The sequence below is a fragment of the Festucalex cinctus genome, chromosome 14 (assembly GCF_051991245.1).
Source record: "Festucalex cinctus isolate MCC-2025b chromosome 14, RoL_Fcin_1.0, whole genome shotgun sequence".
NCBI lineage: Eukaryota > Metazoa > Chordata > Actinopteri > Syngnathiformes > Syngnathidae > Festucalex > Festucalex cinctus.
The window spans coordinates 16,226,495-16,251,300 of NC_135424.1; the positions used below are offsets into that span (position 1 = coordinate 16,226,495).

Consider the following 24,806-nt stretch of genomic DNA (forward strand, 5'->3'; position numbering starts at 1 on the left):
GGATGTTTTCAGCTTCCAGGAATTTTGTACATATCTCTGCAACATGTGACCATGTATTTTTATGCTGCAACATGAGGTGAAGGTAATGGATGGATGGCACAACAATGGGCCTCAGGATATCGTTCGTCATGGTATGCATCTAAAATGTTGACACAACGTTGACAACACCAAATTGCTCACTCCATCGATGGCCAACTGTCCTGTTTAGTGAAAACTGGGATTCATCCATGAAGAGAACACCTCTCCAAAGTCGCCATCAAATGTGAGCATTTACCCTCTTAGGTCGTTCAAAACGACAAACTGCAGTCAGATTGAGCCCTAAGAATACAGATGTGATTCCCTAAAATGGTTTCTGACCATTTATGCACACATATTTTGCTTCTGCAATAAACCGATTGTTGCGACAGCTGTCCGGGTGGCTGTTCTCAGATGATTGTGGAAATGAAGATGCTTAATGTGGAGGTCATGGACTGGTGAAACATTTAGAAGCGTGCCTTTTGTGAACATGAAAAAAGTCTTGGACCTCAAGTTCAACTTGAGAAAATTGGGCACAAAAACCGTAGTGTTGCGTTTATATTTTGTGTTCACTATATAAGTCATTACACTCATTATCGTTATCAGCACAAACACAACAACCTTGCGGACAGTCCTTTTGATTTGATTGTTACATACTCAACCATGCCTACACTGAACGCTTAGTATCAGTCAAAGCCATTAAATGAAGGGTCTTGTCTGAGTGGCACTTTCCTTTTAAAAAAATGGGCCTGATTGCAACAATCAACAGCTTTCAAAACTGCCCAGGAGAGAAGTATTAAAATGAGGAAAGAGAGGAAGGATTATTAATAACAAATAGTGCCTCATTATTATAAAGGAATGTTGCCACAATATCAAACTGTTCACTATTAAACCATAAACATCTTGAAGCAGATTCTTCCCTGGCATTTAAGTATGACTTGTATGACTATAGCGTGCACCCAAACTTGAGTGACAAAGTATATTGACTGAATAGCAGTACCTTTCGAGTCATGAATTAGTGGTCAGCAGCTTGTTGCGCTGCATGTTCACGGGTGAGTCGAGCCCATTTGGCAGAGATGCGGTGCCTGACTCAGACTTGTGCTTCCTGTGTAAAAGCTGAAGCCTGAGTTCATGCAGTGAGGTATTGTTACATAATACTTATCTGGACGACAACACACCGCACCCTGACACTGGGAGAGGGAAGGCCAAACGAGTCACAGTCTGTCTGGATCGCTGCTCTGATCATTTCAAAATTAAGCATGACAAGTCTCTCAATCAGTCAATATTACGTGTGCCAAATTTGAGCAAAACAGTGGATTTTTTTCAGATACAATCCAAGTCTAGAGGCTTTTTATTCAATTATCTAAGGGCTGACTATATGGAAGTAAATTGCTTGCATGGGGAAGTGTTGTCATTAAGTACTTTGCAGGCTTTCTATTCTACAGTTTAGTGATTTTAAAGCATTTGAAAGAGGCCGAGCTCAAGCCACCTATCTGCAGGGTAATTTATTCATAAATCCAACATACTTCTGTTGTATTTCCACCCCCGTTTTCTCAATCAGGACTGGAAAATGTCGAACTGCTTGATGACATCTGACCTGTTACACTTTCACACAAGAAGAAAATGCCCTAGAGTCTATTTGACGCCACATTTCTTTTATATGAGTCTCCTTGAGAGAATTGCTGGAAGAAAAAAAAAAAAAAAAAAAAGAGAAAGTACTATGAAGCAAGGCCTTATTTTTCTAGCCACAACCTTTGTGTAGAACAATGATTGGGATTGCATGGAAATGTTCTCTACTCTTGAGCAACATATTTGACTTTCTATGTTTTTATTACTGTTGCAAGGCTGCTAGATTCATTAGGAGTAAAGGAATGAAATCTCAATCACAAACCAAGTTGGCAAAGCTTCAAGCTGACTCAGAAAATGATCATCTTTTGAAAGGATAAAGACAGCTGCTATGAATGTGGTGTAGATGTAAAGAAGGTGAAACAAATAAGCTTGTAAATGTTGGCAGGTTTAAAATACATAAATTGGTAATCACTCTGATATTTCCTGGCAAGCTACAAGATGAACCAAATCTGCGGGAAAAACTGTGATTGTGATGGTTTACTCATGAAAGATCAGTTTTCAGGCAGGAACCATTTAGCAAGACTAAACATCAAATTACTCACAAGGCAAGTGATCTAATACTCAGTAAAACACATCGACACAACAGTTCCTGCTCAGCCGTCTAAACAAACTTTCAGGCTGTTGACTCTCAGTTCAGTCCAGTCCGCTGTCGGTAGAAAGTGTTTGGTTATGTGGAGATTTCAGTGCAGGAAGCTTCTCAGCACAGGAGGGGTTTGCGTGGGACCATGCCCAGCAATAATGCCTGACCGATGAGGTGGCAGAATGGAGGAAATGTTGAACAAAGTACCAGTAAGTATAAGAATCCATGTAATCAATGCAATGGATCATGAGAAATGGCGTACCAATACGCTTTCCAAATCTTTGTCCACATGTTAATAGCATGCCAAAGAAACATATATATATATATATATATATATATATATATATATATATATATATATATATATATATATATATATATATATATATATATATATATATATATATATCCATCCATTTTCTTGACTGCTTAATCCTCACAAGGGTTGCAGGGGGTGCTGGCGCCTATCTCAGCTGGCTCTGGGCAGTAGGCAGGGGACACCCTGGACTGGTTGCCAGCCAATCGCAGGCCACACAGAGACGAACAACCATCCACACTCACAAGCACACCTAGGGACAATTCAGAGCACCCAATCAGCCTGCTATGCATGTCTTTGGAATGTGGGAAAAGACCGGAGTACCCGGAGAAGACCCACGCAGGCACGGGGAGAACATGCAAACTCCACCCAGGAAGGCCGGAGCCTGGACTCAAACCCGAGTCCTCAGAACTGGGAGGCAGACGTGCTAACCACTCGGACACCGTGCCGCCCGATCCATCAACCTCTGGGTCATGGGCCCAGCATGTATATATATATATATATATATATATATATATATATATATATATATATATATATATATATATATATATATATATATATATATATATATATATATATATATATATATATATATATATATATATATGTATATATATACCATTGTAAAAATACCCTTATGTACGTAGCAAATTTTTTTGTTTTTGTTTTTGTTTTTTTAAATATGAGTGTTGGTGACATGGTCATGACCTGAGTGAGCAGGAGCATGTTAAGTGAACTTGTGCCTTTATTGCTCCGGTCAGATGATGTCAAGTGGTCATGTCATAAGTCTAGCTGATCTTTAGTGGGCAGCATGTTTCTCCTCTGCTCCACTCATGAAAAATGAGTGAAAAGGGGAAAGGACCACTTGTACCGAAGCTTACACTGCCTGGCACAGAGTCAAGGGCAAGCTGCCAGGGTACTACTTTTCACTTTTCATGACAGGAGTCGGAGGCAGGAAGGGAGAGGATGTGTGAGGGGTGGGGAGTGGCTGGCTGGATGCAGGGTGCGTGCGTCAGCAGCTCCGTCTGGGACTCCCTTGCCAGGAGGTTTGAAGAGCATGTGCTTCTTATCTTATCTACCGTGTGAGAGGGGCGCAGCACAGCGGCCAGCGCCGACATTCAGTGGGCACCAAGAGTGACGGTGATTAGGCTTGGATTCTGCTCTCCCGCTTTTCACCTCATTTATTCATCAAGCTGGGAGGAGATGAGGAGGTGTGTGTGGGCAAATACAGGTGAGCGCACACACATACTTCATGTACTCCTTTGCAGAGTGTGTCCTGACCTCCACTGCTAAATCAATACGAGTCAGTTCAAAGGTGTCAGATTGAATGGATAAACGTCACACCTCTTGATTAGGGCTGGGACACAACGTCTTAAAGCACTACCTGCTGCAACCAGCAGAGGCACTGTTGATCTAGTCTAAACTAGTTTCCTGCCTAAAGAAGAAAACACGACATCCTCTGCTATGACAACTCCTTCGTTAATTGCTCAATGTGAAAGTCCATCAAGAAATACTATTTTAAAAAGATAAATAATTTAGTTGAGAAATAGCAAATATACATCCTACGTGTATCGTGAACAATTGTGATCCCCATTAGAGATGCACATGTGGAAACATGACTGCACCCAGTACAACAATAATTTTGGATTTTTGATTACAGTTAGTTTTTATTTTGTTTTAACTTTTGTTTTTTAAATTTCTGGCAAGTTTGTTACTTGTGATTAGTTTTTAATAGGAATCGGCGAGTACCGATAACAGGTATTGGTATCGAGACATTACTCAACCTTATTTCAAGGTATCTGCACTTGCGATGGTGGCCAATAGTGTTGCCCTCTTGTTTTACGATCAGGAACTAGAAATGAGAAGAATAGAAAATTGCCATTTATTTCATGCAATTTTAAGGAAGAATGCTATATTAGGATATATATGTTGGTCTTTTTTTTTTTTTTTTTAAATCGGCTGTCTTTTTTTTTATGTATCAAAAATACTAGTGGTATCGTACTTGGCAACAGTATCGGTGACTACTCAAGAGTTGAGTACTGTACTTGTATTTGTATTGGTCTGGAAAAAAAAGTGGTATTGAGTATCACTAGTTTATTTTAATGCTTCAGTTGAATTTTTATTAGTTGTAGACATTATTAGTTTCATTTATTTATTTTCATATATGGAGTATTTGTTGAGTGCAAGATTAAAAAAATAAAAAATAAAGCATAACGTATTGTGCAGTAAATTACAATTCCCAAAAAATGTTCGCTCTTCCTTCTTCTGTAAAGCTGAATAGTTACACCAAAATAAATACATTTAAAATGAACCCTGAATGCTCACGTGTCTTATGTATTGACAAAAATTAAAAAGGACATTTTTGCGATAACTCCAGTCATTTATAGTTTTATAAGCATAAAATGTATTATCAGTTAATTTTAGTTTTTTTTAAAAAAGCATTTAAGTTTTTATTTCATGAACATTTGTAGCTGTATTTTTTTTTTCTTTAACTTCACTGTACTACCTTGCTGCACACGCATGCTAACATCTCAGAGAGTGTGAGAGAGAGAGAGAGAGAGAGAGAGAGAGAGAGAGAGGATCTCCATGGAAAGGTAATTTGCATTATTTCCACTTCTTTGGCCCAGGTCATTTACACTTAAAGGCGGGTGGGGGCTATAAATGGCAAGCTGAGCTGTAGATAAGACATCTTTCAAGTAATGACACACCACAGGCACATCAAATGGATCATCACCTTTCAACTCTGTGATTGCTCTGCAATCTATCCATGTTCTATACCGCTTATCCTGTTCAAGGTTGTAGGAAAAGTTGAGTCAAACTCAAGTGACAGTGGATTCCATCCAGGACTGATCGGCTGTCAAACATGCACGATTGCGAACGTGACGCTGAGCTAGAATTGAGCCTGCGCCACCTGCATGAAAGTGAACCACTATATTTACATAATTGTGTGAGGATGGCACCAATCATGACTCCTGAGAGTCAGCATCTTGTCCCAACCACCGGTTTGACGTAAATGCTGCGATACCACAACCTCCCCTCCCACTACCTCCACTGCTTCCCAGAGCCCCATCAACGACGGGGTCGCGTTCGTCACCGCACATCTGGACTGATGTTGAACTGATGGGAAGCTGCTAATGAGAACCACAGAACTCAGATCCTGTGTCTTCTCCTGGATCACGTTTTTCGATGAGCTCCAACATGAGGACAAGTTGGACGGGAATCTATCCGTCTTTGGCCTTTTCCCATCCCCTCAGATAGCAAAATTTTGACCGGCTGACAGCGAGGTCAATGGATGGAGGATGCCTTGAGAAGAATGTCATCTGTTTTGTCACTAATATCACGCACTGTGCCCTGGCGCTGATCCAGTTCTGCGCAGATTTTGACATAAAAGGTTTGAAACCGCATCTCAGGCTTATTTTCTTTGGCTTCAACTTGATGTATTTAAAGCAACAGAAAAGGTCTTGTTCCAGGGCTCCCCCTTAAGGTGTTAAATTAAACAACATCCAAGTCACTGCGGCGAATACAAAAACATCAGAGGGAACCATTAATTTAGTCGCTGTCAAATGTAAAGTATGTGTATTTTACTCGTCTACTCAACTAAAATGACTTGTCTTTCTGTTCCGAATAAAAACAAAAGACTGATATCATTTGGGAATACAGGCCTTACATTGTACAGCAATATTTTTTGAAACAACACATGTTGGATAAGCTGGTCCAACAAATACAGTATTAAAGAATGCCACACCACAATGTAGTTGATCCAGGGCTACAGTAGGGATGACAAAGATGCTATTGTCCTTTTTTATAAACCTCTGAAAATGTTATGTGGTATATTTCTCAAAATATCCTCCTGATTGCCAGCAATTCAAATTTGTCCTCTGTAGTGGACCTTTTTAAACCTGAATATCTCCCACCCAGTGCATACGATTGAATCAACTTTTGTGCTCAATAGAGGACATTCAGAGCTTTCCAATGATACCAAATGTTTAGGGGTGGGGCTTTGCTACCTTTGATTGCATCATAAAAGAAAATGGCTTCCCTCAGTGCAAGCACGTTTTAGGGAAGAGGACAAGTAAGTGTTTCACACTTTTTATTGAATAAATTTAGGCTTTAAATGTTGTTAGCATGTGTTCTATAAGACTCTTAAGAACACATTAAAGTATTGTTTGAATTATTTTAACTGTATTTGAGCCTACCATTTAAGTTTTTAAAAATGTCCTCTGTAGTGGACACATCATAGCTTAAAAAAAAAATATATATATATATATATATATATATTTTTTTTTTTTTTTTTTAAAATGTATTTTGCAGTATTCCAGTTACTTCACAAAGATGGGGGAATATCAAAATAAACATGATTGGACTTTTTTTTTTTTTCCTGGTAGTCAGGAGGATATGTCAGTGAGCGAACCATTCTGAATTTCACTAATGTTTCTTGGACATTTAGGCTGATAAAAACAAAATAATAATAATAATCCTCCACTTTCAAGTGATGGCCACACTACACATCTGAAACACTTCCATGTCAAAGCCAAAGGTAAGCAGAGCTGCATTGAGTTGTGGCGGATACACAGACAAGCGGCACATACTCGATTGCAGACCTCTTGTGTTCAACTTGCAGACAAAAGTGAAAGGAATTGAAAAGCTTGGGAACCATTTTCAAACACAACAAAAATCCATATCCTTTGATTTCCTTTTCCTGTTTCTGACTTGCAAGTCATTTCCAAACCTAACAAGGTCCAGGACCCAAATTGCAATCTGAAAAACTCAACATAGTGAGACTAGGTTCAATAAAGTCTCAAAAACTGTAGATTTCTCAGCCAGAATACCGGTTAGTGTATGTCAACATGTGGAAATCAAAATAAAAATTAATAATCACTTTTGTTGTCTTTACGAACACTTGCTTTATGTTGCCTCTGCTTTCTGCTTCTGGAATGAAAAAACGCTTGCTTTATCACAACACCCTAGCTATAAACTTGTTCATCATGGATCCAGCAGTATGTGGCTATACTAGGGGTGTTAAAAAAAATTGATTCGGCGATATATCGCGATACTACATCGCGCGATTCTCGAATCGATTCAATAATCGGCAGAATCGATTTTTTTTTTTTTTTTTTTTTTTTTTTAGGATTCACACCTTGAGCATGGAAGAATGTTATATGAACGGCACATTAAGCCTTAATATTTTTATTTTAATGCTGTTCAAACATGAAACAGATTACAACCTCTATAAGACTGAAATTTCAGATAAATAAATAATACATTTTCATATAAATCTTACACTTTTTCTAAATATGAATGAAAAAAAATCGCAACAATCGACTTATAAATTCGTATCGGGATTAATCGGTATCGAATCGTGACCATTCGTATCGGGATTAATCGGTATCGAATCGAATCGTGACCTGTGAATCGTGATACGAATCGAATCGTCAGGTACTAGGCAATTCACACCCCTAGGCTATACAGTATTGTCACAAGACAAGAAATATGATATTTGAAGTGTGTTATAATTTTTGGGAAAAAAACAACAACTAAAACAACACATTTACGTCAATGTTGGCAAAATATTTACCATGCAAAGGAATCATCAGTCATTCACATTTCACTCCAGCTTTTATTTTCATTCTATAAGACCAAGCCGAGTATGTTTACATCTTCACTAAGTGTCAGGAAAAGATGTTGGTAAAAGCGAGACGGTCTGCAGTCAGCCCGGAAACGTCCAGAGTGAGCACTTCCTGCTTGACAATGTTCAGCGTTCTTCATCCAGTTAAGCAATTTGTTGAAAAACCAATTGGGTTGAAAAAAAAAATGCCTGCGAGATCACATTAGGGTTGACCTTAAATGAACACGGCAGTCCAACAAAACAGCCATACAAGCCACTACAAACAACTGGCAGTATAGTACTGTAACTGCGTGTCAGGCTTGCCAGGTTTAGAATGAAATGAGCAAGCAGTGACGTCAACACACTCGAGTCATTAGCCGGACACGCTCGCATCAAGGAGCGTTTCAGAGGGGACAAACAATAGTAAACATCATCAGTTGCTCCAAAATAAACTGTGGTGTTGCATTAATTCCCAGTGCATCCCATAATATAACCTCATAGTAGAAGTGTATGGCATTGACTGTGACGTCAACGGAATGTAGCCAATCAAAGAAGACCGATAAAGAGGTGGCGGTAAATAAAACAAAATGTGTTTTTGTTTTTATGCTTCCGCTAGTTGGCGCAGTTCATTCTGTTTCACTCCCATGTTGGATTCTGATCACAATTTATTTATTTTTTATTTTTTTTGGATGCTCTTTTTCTTCCTAGTAAATTCTGGTGTTTTCCTGGTAATCCTCTGTAGAGACAGAGGATTAGGAATAGAGATTTCTTGCTGGCTAATTTGATGGCATGTCCTCCCAACTTATCAGAAGAACTTTATTTGTCTTTTCTTTTGTAGCTTGCAAACTACTTTTTCCTACTGAGACTAATCCTTTTTTATTTATTATTTTAATTTTCTATTTTTCGCTTTCTCAGTAGATTTACTACTGTTTTTTTTTTTTGTTTTTTTTACCAACATACCAAACCCACTTGCGTGTAGAAACTTTTTGTTTGAACTTTAATATAATAAAGACTTAGAAATACTCCCTTCTACGCTTTTGTCTGCTTTGGGGCCTGACCAGTCGCAATTCCCAGAACCAATGATTGGTTTTGATGTCACACTAGGTTTCTAAATGGAAGAGGGTGTAATTTCTTTATCCACTGTTGTCTTCTTAAAGGGCAATGTTCTGTTACTGACACACCGTACTTTAAAAAGTCAAAAGTAATGCGGGGCAGTCTAAATCATTATCATTCAGAAATAGTAATTTTATAATACAGATGAATACTTGAAAATGTCACCTCTTCACATTAGACATTATTCCTGGCTGAAACATTAAAAAAAAAGAAAAAAAAAAAGACTGACTATATTATATTTGGACACACAATAACCTGATTAAGTTTTGCATATTGTGTGTATAGCTTCTGAAACTCAGCTCATGCAAAAAAAAAACAAAAACAAAAAAACAAAAAAACAAAACAGACTTTATACTTGTACTAAATACACAAACAGTATTTTTTTAGTATGTGTGCTTTGACATCACTCACCTTCCAAGAAATGCAGATTCCCTAAATGTCACCGGACTCACTGACGGAATATCTCAAATGGCGTGATAGAATGCGTGTTAGCTAATCGCAAATACTATCAAACACGATCACGTTATCCTTGTGGTAGACTGTACAGCCGAGTGGCACATACAAAATAGGAGAAGAAACACATTGGTCTCGATTTTGAGAAGCTCACATGCGAGTGCATCTGAGGGGGGCCTGAAAGAGTTACACAAGATAATAAGTGGCACTACTTTAGGAAATTGTTTTCATGCTACATTCTGGGGTGGTTAAATCACACATTCCTAGTTAGTTTATTTGGTGAGGTTATGTGACTTTATACAGAGCAAACAAAACACCTGCTTGTGGTTCTGTGACAACTCAAGAACAATCAACAGTCAAGAGTAATGAGGAAATAACGAAAAAGTTAAATGTTTAGATTAAGGTATAGTTTGTTTTAACTAAAGCATTTGTGTTTTTACATTTAAGAATGATAATAACTGATTATGGTCCCCTATTTTCAGTAACTGTACATCATTATTTATTTATTTGCTTGACATTTTGTTACATTATTTTTCATTATATATTTTATATATAGGCTATAGTGTAACAGTTCTTCAATAACTTTATAGTAGATGAATGTTTAATAATTATTATTATGGGCCGGCTCTGAATTTAGAAGCCACATTTCTTACAATAAAAATACTGTATATGAAATGTGGTAATTAATAAATGTGCAGAAAGTGATTGAAACTAATATTTAAATAATACATAATTATATTATCATTTCTTGGTTGGTTCATATTGCTTCATGTCCTCAGCGTGACTCACAACCAACATGTTTTATTAAACCGGACCGCACACGCTACACAAGCAGCGAATCAGACTGCTTTAAGGTCCCCACCCGTGGAGGAGCCATCAATATGTCATTCATAAACTAAAGTGGGCTCACATGAGGAGACAAGACGTCAAAATGTCGATGCGTTCACACGGAACTGTTGCTGCGCGCAACGCTCCAAGGCTTGGGTCTTTCTAATTGACTATATCTTAAAAATAAAAGTGTACCTACTTGCCCCAAGGAAGCAGTCCGTTAACCTTCTGAAACAGCTTGTCGAAGACGGACCATCTTCCATGTCGGACAGTGTGCGCAAACTGAGAGAGGAGCCGCGGAGAAAAGTGCGCTAAACCCAAACAACAATAAAAATATGATAATTTAAAAAAAAAAAAGAAGAAAAAAAGAAACTACTCCAGGACAAGATGTGTCCTCAATTTTGGGAAGGGCGCAAGGGTCGTGTGCTGCCCCCCCACCACCGCCGCTACCGCACCTCCACCCAGCACCGCTGGCCGAGGTGTAGCTCCAGTCCGTCCGCCTCCTCGGCGTGTAGCTCCGCCGTGGATGTGCAGCAGAAGACTGGGCGAGCAGAGGCGAAGGCGGAGGAAGCGAGCGCAGTCAAATACGCGCACACGCACGCATACGCGCTCGCACACGCGCGCGCACGCGGAGAGGGGAAGCGAGAAAGAGCGTGCATGCATGGTGTGAAGTCGGCCGTGAGCAAACGTTTTCCGATGATTTGGTTTCACAATAAAACGAGACATGCGCCTTTCTTGGCTTCTTTGAGGGCAATATAGTTGTTGAGGTTTACTGATGAAGCAGTTTTTTTGGTTGCTTTAATATAGCTAATCTTATAGCCTATATTTAAGCTTTAAAATGTATTAAGATGCTGTTCTGTATATGGTTCTGCAAAAAAAAAAACCCAGACATATTCACATATTTCATAATTTTAAATCATTTTATCATACCATATAAAACAGGAAGTGTGTAGTCCTATGTGCATGGCCCATAGTGCGGATGAAAAACTGTGCCCCCCCACCCCCCTCCAGCATTTCAATTGCCCAATCCGGGTTCAAAACCGCTCAGCCAATGTTAGCTAGGTTATGATTCAGCAATTTCAGCTCATCCGCAACCCTAATGAGGACACAATCATAGAAAATTGATTAATGGATACAGCTCCCAGTGCAGTGAGTTATGTTCTTTGTAAAGATGTAAATCGGGTTAACTTATTATTATTCAATATTTGATTATTATTATTAACTCATTCACTCCCAGCCATTTTCACAGAAGCAATCCCGTTCGCTCCCGGCTGTTTTACTGGATTTTGACTGATTTTGCAAGGCCCACAGAATATTGTGTTCTATAGCTATAAAAGCATGAAACCTATCAAAAGAGAGATTAAATTCTCTTCTTTCATCAGGAAAAAAGTATGTTTCTATCTGTTTCCATTTTGCAGCAATTAGCATTAGAAGATAGCTAAGTTTCATCAGTTTTCACAAATATATTTAAAATTGTAAGTAATTTAGCTTTTTCTCTAGATGGCCCTGGTTGATATCCTTTGCTCTGCTGCCACCTGCTGGCCGTTTGTGTAAAAACTACCATTTCTGCAACCGTTCTTTGCAGTTGAGAGGCTGCATCAAAGCCTGTATGCTCTAGCATAAAAGAAAAAACCAAACAAACGTATAAATACGTCTTTGGGACACCTAAAACAAAAAAAACGTATTTACACGTTATTGGGAGCAAATGAGTTAATAGCCTATGTTCGAAATATTAGAGTTGACTGGCTAACTGCAACAAACACGGTGTAATTAATTTCACCATAAGTCCTGTGTTTGTGTCATATATTTATTTTTAAAATTTTATATTCTTTTTTTTAATTACCTGATTTATTAGTTTTTTTATGTTTTTAATTGCTGGCACCTTGTGTGCAACTGCATATTTCAATTTCATTGTACTTTGTGCAATGATATTCTATTCTATTCTATTCTATTCTATTCTATTCTATTCTATTCTATTGATGCACCTTCTGAATGCATATGCTTTGCGCTAGACAACGACAAGTATCACCAAAATGACCAAATTGCAATGAAAGGACCCGCAGACTAATGACTAAAAATGGTAAAGATTCTGTAAACTGAAAATCAAAATAAGCCATGCACTCGCACAGAAATGAATAAAGCTAACAACATGATAGCATGCCAGACCATTAGCGTGATGCAAAGAAACTACACACATGTGCCAGCAACTGTCTGTCTTTCTGGCGATTATTGGAAAAGGACCTTTTAAATATTATTCGGAAAATCAACAGTGTTCAGATTTTTATTTTTTTCTCCCAGGAGACACACTTCAAATATGCATTGAGGCTGGGTAAAAAGAGGGAGGGGGTGGTGGATTTGCATGGTATCACATATCTCTAGATTACAATCAGTCTGTTTGAATAGAACTGCCAGTGGGCTGGTGCATAAATGGACAGATCTGATATACCCTGTCAATGCATGCCCGAACAGTATGGTCCTAAATTGGTATTGGGAACAAGCTGCAGTGGAAAGCCAGCTGTTGTGTGAGACATTCACTTGATGGCGTGACAGTGCATGGAGCATTAGTCTAAATATTCGATATATCAAGGTCTTATTATTTGTCTCTTATCTACCAAGAGATTCCATGTAAAGTTCTCTTGTGTGATGTGAAAAACATTCGCCTGGCTTGCACAACTCCCAAGTCTCATGTCGTACTGCTCCCATGGATCTGTACGCAACCGTTTTTAGGTCGGACTAATCAGGCGTTGTTTAGGGCGGGACATGAAGCTGTGACGAAACCAGGAAGCACTGACGCCGGCCGAAACAAACAAACCTGACATAGACGACAAATGGACGCTGCAGTTAATTCTTGCAGAATTACGAACCGTTTCCTTGTTGAATGTTGAATAGCAAGAGGCGCTTTGTGCATTTTTATCTGGTAAAGATTGTATCGATATATGTTGTTTCCATTAACTGCCCCTAGATGTCAGTGTCGACTAGGAAGTGTGTTGAGTCACCGGAGGTGAATGTTGGCAAGCAGGAAATAAAAGGACTCTGACTACGTGACTTCGGTGGGTTCAGTTCGAAACAATACAAAGATGTTCATGCTTTTCCCCAAAGACGAGACCGCAGACAACATTTTAAGCCATTTCCGTGATTGGTCAAAAACAAACGATGCCACATCGTCCAATCAGATCAAAGTATTGTAAAGATCGTCCCGCCTTTCACGAGCAAATTACTGTGGAGCAGTCCCAGACTGATATTGTGAAGAACTCCCTTGAGTGAATCACAATTATCAATCTGGCTATTTCCAGGTTAGTTTTTTTTTTTTTTTTTAAATGAATAATTAAATGTTTAAAAATAATAAAATAAAAGACCCAAAAAGTAGATGAAAAAGTTTTTTTTTTAATTAAATAAAAAAGTCCAAAAAGGAAGAGGAATAGCAGATAATTAACATAAAATGTCCATGAAATTGCCCAAACAGTCAGAAAATGTATTTTTAATAAGGCAGAAAAGAAATGTTTAAAAAAGTAACTGTAAAATGTCAAAAAGAAGAAATCCCCCAAATTACTGAAAAATTGCCCCCCAAAAAGTCAGAACATTGATTTAAGAAAAGGAAGGGGGAAGGGGGGTGGGGGTGGGGGGGGATATTCAAAAAGTAGCTATAAAATGTCCAAAAACAAGAAGAAATCTGGAAAATTACCATAAAATGTCCACAAAATTGCCCAAAAAATGGCAGATAATTTATAGCAAAAAAGACAGATGACAGAAGAAATGTAAAAAAAAAAAAAAAGGCAGAAAATGTCCAAAAAAAGGAAGAAGTGGCAGGAAATTACCATATGTCCATCAAATTGTCTAAAATATAAGACATTTAACAGAAAGGCAGAAAAGTATAATAATGTATAAAAATGAAACATGAAAAATACATAAATTAAAAAAAACGGAAGACAGAAGTATTGGATGCAGCATATTTTTCTGCTATGGTGCCCTCAGTACATTAACCTAACATTAACACAGTTTTCCTCTTTCATAATGTTCACATGTTTTGTGGCCTAAGATAAATAAATAACAAAATATATGTCATTTATTTGTTCTAAAATGGCTCTTTTGACAGTAAAAGTTGCTGAGCCCTGATTTAGTGGATCACATTCATGCAAATGAAGGGTATTCAAAAAGACAACAAAAAAAAGATGGACTTATAAATGAAAGTCTTAACAATGCAAAAAAATAAATAAATAATTTTTTTCATCAGTGAACAGGTCCTGTCATCCAAAATGAACGCCCAGCATTCAAAGATGCACACTTGACTTATTAAGCGCTGAGTGCACTACAGCAGCTCGCCAGAGTGGTCAGGCAACATGATCCAGCATAAACCCTGTGTGCCGCAGCGCTACATTCTGATCATATCGAGAGTCAGAAAGGAAGGTGTGGGAGCGGCGGCGAGTTACGTCAGCGTGTGCGCTATCAATCACTGGCATTCCTACACTCTCCAGCAGCTGGTCCATTCAGAGGTCACGTACAGTAGAAACATAATGAATTCTCTGTGACGCATTCTGTCGCTCGCTTTTCACTTCCACTGAGGAGAGAAGAACGTTCAAACAACTTACTTGTGAGTTTTTTTTCCCATTTCATTAAAGGTGCAATTGGGCAAATTTAGTTCTTGAGTTTGCTGCCACCTTATAGTGCTCGTATCTCAAATGTTTGCTTGTAATTCACAGCAAGAAATCGTCTTGTAACTCGAAAAACTCGTCAGTCAAGGTAGCACTGTAATGCTCAGTTTCGATTCTGATTGCCAGAGGTAGTTATTTTTAGAACTTCACAGCATCATATTGACAGTTGTTTTGAATATTTTGCCTCTGTATTTAAGTGCGACTTACATATTATATTCGCCCTACCAAATACCAGAGTTAAATGCCCTAAAATTGTACAACAAAATTGCACCCCATTAGTCAAAATAAGGAGTTTAAATATGAAACTGACTTCAGCACAGTGAACATCTAAAGGATTAACACAATAATGTTGTTACTTTATTTTGTGGAAGGTAAAGATGAAAAATGTGAGTGTAAACATGACATGAAAAGATCTTTAAACTCTTCTCAAATTCCAGTTTTTTTCAAATATAAATATCAGCTAAAGATAACCAAAGTATAGTTAAATACAGTTTTTGAATGGTGATTTTATTTATCAAGGGAAAAAAATCATCTTCATATTGGTTGGGTTACGCCTCACAGCAGCAACAACTGATATCAAGTGTTTCCTACAACTCGCAATGATTCCTTCACATCTCTATGGAGATATTTGGCCCACTCTTACGTGCACAATTGCTTTATTTCAGCAACTCTGGATGGTTTTCAAGCATGAACAGCTTTTCATTCCACCGCATTTCAATCAGATTCAAACCCTGACTATCATTTGGCCTCTCCAAAACCTTAATGAGGTTTTAACCTTAACCTTAAAGAGCCACACACTTTCCAAAAAGTTCAACTTTTGTCTCATCAGTCCATAGAATCTCCGATAAGTCTTGGGAATGATTCACATGTTGTTTTTGCCAACGTAAGGCGAGCTTTTATGTACATAATTTCCTTGCGACAAGAAAAAAAAACATTTCGACTGTTGGAGAATGTTCTGAGAATGTTTTGAGAAAAGTTGAGACCTTGAAAGAACCCTGATAAACCCTGACGTGAAATCAACATTCGTTACCTTCGCGAATGTTTGACCCTCAGCGGGATAAGAAGGTGTGTGACAGTTAAGAGGAGTGCACAAGGGCACGAGGGACAAAAAGACAGAAGAAAAATCGACTCACAAGTATATGTGTACGGGCCATTATCATCTGTGTGCAGCTGAAAGATGGAATAAAACCTCCAGTTTAATGAGCGTGACTACATTCTGTCTATTTTGTTTAGACATCTGCACCTTTGAAGGTACCGGACAAAGAGAAGCGAGTTTCCAGCTGAATGAGTTGAACACAGAGGTCAGTTTACCCTGTACTATGGTCCGGAGAGTTTTAGGTACTGACAGAGAAGGTAACCAGCAAATCGGAGGAAGGTAATATTTATGTTCATGAAAAAGACTGCCTTTAAAGGGTCTTTAATTAAAAAAAATATATACTATAATCTGACTTGGGTGTGGTCAGATCGATTCATTGTCTCTATAAGCCGGTCTGTGTGTTTTTGTCGGATTATTACCTCTGTCCCTCTGTGCAACTCTCGTTGTTTCTCGTCTAGTCAAGTTTGTTCCATGCCTCTCGATGTGAATAAATAGTTAAAATCTTATTTTTTTGGGGATCTAACCTCAGCACATAACAGAGACTTTCAGAAGATGGAAAATACTTTTCACGGCATCGTATTCTTCAATTCACTTCACTTTATACTAAACTCTCAGTGACTCACAAGTTGGATATCGATTTAAAAAATGCAGATGACGAGTTCTTTCAGGCTTTCAAGTATCTTATTCATTGGATTAAAATAGAAAACAAATACTTTCAAATATACCCTGCAGTATTCGTGACTGGGTGTTTATAAGCTTATGCGAAACGGTTCTGCATGGATAACCTAAAGGGAAATGTGGGAGATCACAAGGGACGCCACAACTCTCTGACCCCCTAGTGAAGACATTCTCATCCACAGCTCTCAAGCAAGTTAGTGCATTTGTGTGTGTTATTTAAATGGTATACAGTATTACGTGTTACATCATCATTTAGCCACAGTGCGTCTGTCACATGTATTGAGTAGTGCCTACAGTCACCATCTGACTTAAAGTGGTCGGCGGCCATGATGAAACATTCTGTCCTCTCGGCTGTTTTCGAACAAACATCCTACTGATGACTGCAACCTCTGTCTCCCGGCATCCCCAGACGCGAGCGCTTGTTCACACACTTACATTTGCCCCCTACCCCCTTATTACCGACCTCATCCCCTTAAGTACGTTTCCGATTCAAGGAAATCGAGCTGCTTTTTTCACCCACAGGCCTGAGATGTGAGTGAAACATTTACAGATCACATGCGAGCATAGAAACACACACAGAGGTGCATGGTCACATTTACAGAGGCACACAGGCGCACTCTTACACATCACATACACACGCATGCACACGCACACACCACAGAGACTTGCAGTCCCCTCCCCCCCAACTGAATAGTCTGTACTGACAATCCACAGGACAGCCGGCACATTGACGTCAGAGGCAGGCCCATGAAAATACAGGGTCCCTGGGGGGCTGAGGGAGCTATGCACATCTTCACAGCTTGGCTCGTAACTAGCTCGACAACCAAGCGGCGGATCACTCTTACGCTCGGCCCTTTAAGAAGAAGAAGAAGAAGTAGAAGAAGAGCCCCATTTCTACAAAGCCCGGCGTGGACACATTTGCATGCGACTGCATTGCGGATCATCTCACCGTGACGTCAATGGACGTCACCGTGCACCGTGATCCATTAGGAGAAAATGTGAGATAAGTACATAATTTAGGTTAATGGGAATACACATCACAGCACATCATTATAAAGTAGCTGCCCCTTGTAAGAGTGACTGTCGGCCTGGCGTAAATGAACACACCCAAAGGAGACGCGCAGGCCCCGGAGAAAAGATGACATCTTTGTTTATAATTTGACGGTCTCGACAGCTTTGTTTGGATTTTGCTGCAAAGTCGCCATTAGGATTTGAGAGGCGTTCATCTTGCACTTCTCTCTCCTGTCATCTAGAGTATATCTGACATTATGTAACAGTCATTGCTTGGCTCTACTGGTCTTTGTGGTATGCTAAAATCTTTTTATTTTTTATTTTTTTTTAACTTACTAAAATATGATGAAATGGACACAAAAGTACCATAATTTTGCCTGGGAATGTCAAATATGAAGGAAACAGTGAGTGTTTGTGAGAAGGATAATAATGCAGATGATTTGGTTTCTGCTATGAAACCAAACATTTTACTACTTGTATTAGAAAATAAGGCAGCAACAGTGGATGTGGCGCATCCGCCTCACAGTTCTCAAGTTTGGTGTTCAAATCAGGGCGGTGGCCTTTCTTAGTAGACTTTGCATGTTTTCAGTGCTAATAAAATATATACATATATATTAAATAAATGTTTAGAATATTGCATGATGTTATTTTACGAATTATCTTAATTTTGAAAGAGACATTTTGAAGAACTTTGAACATACAAGAATACAGTGTTCCTTCACTTTTTGCGATAATTAATAAATTTATGACAAATGTATGTATAAATTAAAATCTATATATGTACATTTAATATATATAATGTATAAATTGTGAGAGGATGCGCGCTCTGCACCCTGGCAGTGCATGAGGATGACGAAGAAAAAAAATGTCTACATAATAACTGCGTTGAAGTTTTCCAATCGAGTGAATCCACAACCCAAGTAATGAGGCAAAACTGTATTTCATTGTTTGAGATTATAATACTGCATGCTTGACATTCTGATTGTGGGTATTACACTGATTACAGTACACGATGCATCTAACGTTTTTATTTTTTTTTATTTTACACACCTCAAAAAACAAAATCTTCTAAAAACACTGAAAAACATTCAATATATGCTTTCCATGAGAAACGGGTTGAAATAATGGGGGTTGGTACAAAATATGAAAAACAATATAGGGCAGGAATCCACAAATATGCAAACCTGCGGGTGCCGCACTGGGAATATGCAAGGGGTCGACTGAAGTTTTAAGTTGTAATATCACCAATCACCACCAGATGGCATTCTTGGTTGCACTTACACTGGACTGTCATTTATTACAACATGAGCAGGCCTAAAAATTCTTGCGGATTTGGAATGATATGCAGGTTGTATATTGTACATCAATACTATTCAAACTTTGAGTGAGTTGATTTTTATGAGTAAAATAAATTCTTGCGCTTAATGTCGGTTTCTTGTTCAGCAATTTTGTGCCGTCTTTGAATGTCAATTTTTATGCAGGAGATCCCTTTGCACTAGAAACAAAATGTTTGTTTCACACCCTTTGTTGTTGGGTTAACATAGTGGATCTTTAATCAATACTGACGGAAGGTCTGTCAATTCATTACCGACAACTCCCGTTTGCTGAGAAATGAGACATGACAGACGAGGTGCTGTACGCGCAAGTACAGTAAGTCATCTCGCGCCGTATGCAAATCTCTCGGGTCAGGTTATATCCGTTCCATTTAAATAAACAATCATAAATACAGTTAAATATTTGAGTCTAGATGATTGATTTACATCCATATGGAAGTGATCAGGCGTATCACTCAATAGTGGGTGCGATTGACGGCCTATCAAAGTGGTGACGTCACATCCGCCCCAATATGGCGACGGACACTGAAATTAACCAGCAGAATTATATCAACACCAAATTTTACAATATTGCTCCATTTCCCTATCAATACCTCGAAATGGGGCACCAGAGGTACACTTTAAGTTGCCCATCCCTGATTGAATTAATATGACTTGCAGCAAAGGTGCAGGCAGCGCGGACTCGTCAAGAGGAAAGTCTGATCAAGTGAAGGGTTGCCTTTTATGGCTACCTGAGGAGGATCAGAGTGGCTAACTTTGCCGTGGGGTCATACATCCTCTCTTAAACACTGTTCTCTGCATCATGAGGCATTATGGGATACGTTGGATCCTGCATGAAATAAATTGGGACCCATCATTTATCTCCGGTTTGGGTCTGCTTTACTCTAACTTGAGTATCATTCTGAGTACATAGCTTTCTTAAATCCTGAAGAGTTTAAATATGCTTGTGAAGTATTACACTTCTTTTTAGATAACCAACACAATTAGAAATGAGAGAGAACGTGTTTGCAATTTGAAAGCATGACTCAAAGCTTGTGAAGACAAAATATATCACACAGGTATGTGGAGCACTGCAGTGCAAGGCTTAAGCATATGAATTAAAAAAAAAAAAAAAAGAGAGAGAGAAAAAGATGTTTAACGGAGTACGAAAAAAAACATGATGGGAGATGGATGCTGGAGGTGGGGGAGGCTAGGTTGTGTGTGTAAGTTGGGCGTAGGGGCGGGGGGTGGGGGTGTATCTGCGTCAGCACGAGAGGAAATGAAGTCAGAGACGGGGGCAGGCGGGCTGGAGCAGGAGATGCTGTTGCCGCCACTCACAGCAGACATTCGGGCCTCACGTCGTCGACGTCACAGAGCTGCCACTAATTATGCCCGGCTCACTGTGTCGCACGCATGCACACATGATGGAGGATGGAATTTATGTGCATTACACGCACACACATTACACCTTTTAATGACCATTCAATTACATCAGCGTCGTGTCTTTTATTCCGCTGGAAGTAAGCTAAAGTGAAGCATTTGGTCTGTCGAAATGCACTAATGTCAAGAGGATTTTTCTCATTTGTATTTGGATATTACAGATTACGTGTAGTACAGTGGAAGGTCTCAAGGCAAATTCCCCTTATCATACAATTTAGTCAAAAAACTAGGCCATAAAACGGTGTGATGTCATACAAGGCGTCAGCAAGATACGTGAGATTTCACTGGGCATCGTTTAAAACCACAGATGTGTTTTTGGCTTTTTCCTTTGTTTTGTAGAGCGCCCTCATAAGTTGTCAGTGTGGTTTCAAAAAGAGGAAAATGTGATATTACCATAAAAAAAGCTATATGCTCATCTCTGTCTGACTGCCCTGTAAGCTAATTAAATATTAATTTTAGCCAACAGAAGCTAATATTATATTATAAGCTAATAATTCACAACAACAATGTTGAGTATTTTAAACTACGAACATTGACAATTATGATGTCATCAAATGCTATGAGGATTAATTTCTTATACTCATATAACTTCTAGTAATGGCACAATGTTACTTAAAAACAAAGGTTGACTTTTGACTCTGAAAATTTTACTTTACCTGTGGGATTTAAAAAAACAACAACCTGAAAATACTAAATAAAATAAAATAAAAATAACAATGTCATCTTTTGCATGGACGTCCACTTTTTTACATCCTGGCCATGAAAATTCATGAAAAATGTCCGTTTTTCATTGCACGGCAAAAGAGAGACAGAGTGTACCGCATATGTTTAAAAAGTTATAATGTATGGCATCTTTGAGTAAACTTGGAGTATAATTTAAGTCTCTTGTCGAGGCTGGGCCAAGTGTCGTAATTTTTGGAAATGAAATATGGAGTATTGCCACCCTAGATAAAGCCCCTGACAGGGAGAAATTTTTTTCAACACCAATTACATAACTACGACTATGCGCACCCATGAATGTCACCAGAAATTTACCAATGCTTCAACCTAAATATTTATGTTGTTGAACATAAAATAAGTTGCTAGCAACCAAATTCAACTGAATATTCCATAATTAGCTTCCTAGCTTACTTACATCTACTAGCTTACTAGCTTAGCTCACTAACAGCATAGCCGCAAAGAGAAGAGCCAAATTCATCCATCCATCATTCCAAACTGAATAAAATTGAATAAATGTATCTGTTAGTAGCTTACTAACTTACTATCTTAGCTCACTAACAACAACATGACCACAGACAGAGACTAACCAATTTACAAAATCACAGTCAGTGTTGCCAACATACTGATTTGGTCGCTATAGAGTGACTTTTCTGACCCCTCCAGCTAAAAATAAAATAAAAAATTAAATAAAGTTTTTCTTGTTTTATTGTTTCATCAGGATAAAATAATGCTAGTATAATTTGCAATGAATTGAATGTATGGCTTTTGCTAAAGAGCACTTCACTTGATATGCTAGCAAACAGAATTTTCCATTAATCTCATTTATGGGATTGAATGACATTGTGCAAGAGGTAAACATAATGATGTAGAAAAACAAACTGCTGACCTTAAATGTTGATGATACATTATGATCTATTAAGATTATTAGACGAGAGGGAGGCAATTTGACTTGGAAACTTTATATATAATCCATATGTATCATGCGCCTGTAACCACTTACAGTAAACCAATAATGAAAGCATGACTAATCATTTCGTACGTCAGCATGTCAGTAACTACTGCATTTGTACTATTTATATGTGCTAATTGGGGTCATGCACAATGAGTGGAAGCGATTGTTGAAATGCTTCAACCAACAGAGATCCTGTTGATTTAGTCTAAGGAGGAAGAAATTTAGTCAAATGGCCATCTCTAATGCTGATTGTAATATACCAAAAGCACAAAATTAATTTCATACACACCCTCATGCATCTCCCCCTAATAAAAATCCTGCCCATTTATATTGCTGCTCAATTGTGACCTAGATTTGTGCATGTGTAATTGGAGAGGAAGACGACGATGACGGCGAGCATGTGGTTCACGAGCGTTCTTTTGCTTTGCTGACGTCACTATGCCGCAGCAAACGCTTCACTGTCCAATCTTGTAAATCTGAATTTCAAGTGTATGCGTGTGCGTGTGTAACAGACTTCCTCAAGAACACAGTCAATTGGGCACGATTGCTCATTTACATATGTGGAGATTTGTGCTGCGAACATAATATTACTTCAAGTGGCCTGTGGGATGAAATACCTTTTGATTTTGATTTTTTATTTTTTTGATGACGCAAACACGAGAGACATGTGGTAGCCTCCTTCAAACCACTAACCACAAATACACACACTCATACACACCCACACAGTCTAATGGGGTTGAAAGAAGCTTGTCCCAAAATTATAGTAATGACCCCACAGTGGAGATGTGATGTCAAGGGTTTAGTCGCACAAAGACGTCCTGTCCTGTATGTATGTCAAGTGATTGTGTCATGTGACTGTTTACCTCACACGAGCACACAATTAGACCAGAATGAAGTTGAATCCGATTGGCTAAGAATACAAAATAAGATGAACTGAGGCTATTAAGATTTCCATTGTTATGATCATTAGCTACTTTGAATTACTGTAATCCATTCCACCATACAATTTTGTGATGTATTTATTGTGGGAATGCTGAAGCGCATATGTTATTGTGATTTTTATTCTCCACACATTTTTGCCGCGTAACAACTCCCACATAATACTTCCAATTTATACTGTTCAAATTTCAACTAGCTTCAAAAATTGACGCCTCCTGGGGTATATATATCGTCTGATTCCACATTACTTGCAGTATTTGTACAATTTAACGTTTAATATAAACTTTTCCCCATTCATTTTCAATGGGAAAGACATTGAATTTTTCTAAGTATCACTTTCCAATCCACGCCAACTTTCATAAATATAACTTATCATAATTACCAGGTGCTCGGTGGCACAGTTGATAAAGTGCATTGTCCAGTAACCAAGACGTAAAATTTCACAATTTATCTCTCAATTTACTTCATAAGCATTCTACATGCATTCAAATATTAGCATTCAGCTTTCAGCATTCTGCAATTTCCGCAATTCCGCAATTCCGCACGCAATTTCTCCAGAAAAAAATTGCACTTAGTCTAGTTATTTATGCGTTTTCCTATCAGGCAAGGGCAAAACAAACATAGCATTTTGTCTACTAATAATCAGTGAACAATTCTTAGAAAATAAAATTACAGTACATGCAGAAGATTAGTATCATTTAAATACACACCAGAATGTGTATATTGTACTATATGTCATGTATTTGATGTCATAATGTGACAAATTTGTAGCTGTAATTTGATTTGAAATGTCAAAGTCACTTATGAATAAAATTCAAGCATAAATTGACATCTAAAACTCCCTCAAAATAATACAAAAACAAACGCACATTGTAGGCTGCTAAATGTTTGCATAGTTCTCCGGATAAAGCCCAGTGAGTGACGTCAAGAAGTTAATAGAAAGACTCTGAAAACGAGCACTTATCTCAACACGCTGATAAAAGTTCATCACGGGCCTCGGAGAGTAAAGATAGGGAGACCTTCAGGATGTCATGTGCCAAGAAACGAGGGAGTGGTTGAGAAGACGAGTGGAAGTCGGCTGCCGGTACCGGCAGCAGCCCTCATCACAAGCCAAATAAAGTGAGTATGAATCATAGGTGAGAAATATGGGCGCTGACGTCCACGCTTGTCAGTGTGTCTGCCAAATAAGACGAGCGGCCAGACGTCAGCTCTGCTTGTTTACCGATAACACATGGATACACACAAACACACGCTCACGCTCACACTTGCCATGCCACCTCACTCATGCAATGTCTAATGAAAAGCATGTGTCTTTTTCTTTTGTGGTGTAATACATTTCTCTCACTCTCACTGTTTCTATTTTTTTTTTTTTTGTAATTTATTCCAATCTATCTCGTTTTTCTGTGGCGCCTTTCAAGAGCCAAACTGTCTTCTCATTTTGACCGACTACATCAATGTGGATTTCC

At 38.5% G+C, this 24,806-nt stretch overlaps 1 protein-coding gene across 7 annotated transcripts in view; it reads right to left on the bottom strand.

The window, feature by feature from the left end:
- The window catches only part of pde10a (phosphodiesterase 10A), a 60,105-nt gene that overhangs the window by 29,324 nt on the left and 5,975 nt on the right, over window positions 1-24,806 (bottom strand). For 2 of the 7 annotated variants that reach the window (XM_077494968.1, XM_077494967.1), the window contains exon 1: window positions 10,742-11,091. The exons of the other annotated variants lie outside the window; for them this stretch is intronic. In XM_077494968.1, the coding sequence (XP_077351094.1) occupies window positions 10,742-10,805 (64 nt within the window). In that variant the 5' untranslated portion in view covers window positions 10,806-11,091. Of the gene's footprint in view, window positions 1-10,741; window positions 11,092-24,806 lie in introns of those variants that run through there. 7 annotated transcript variants of the gene reach the window in all.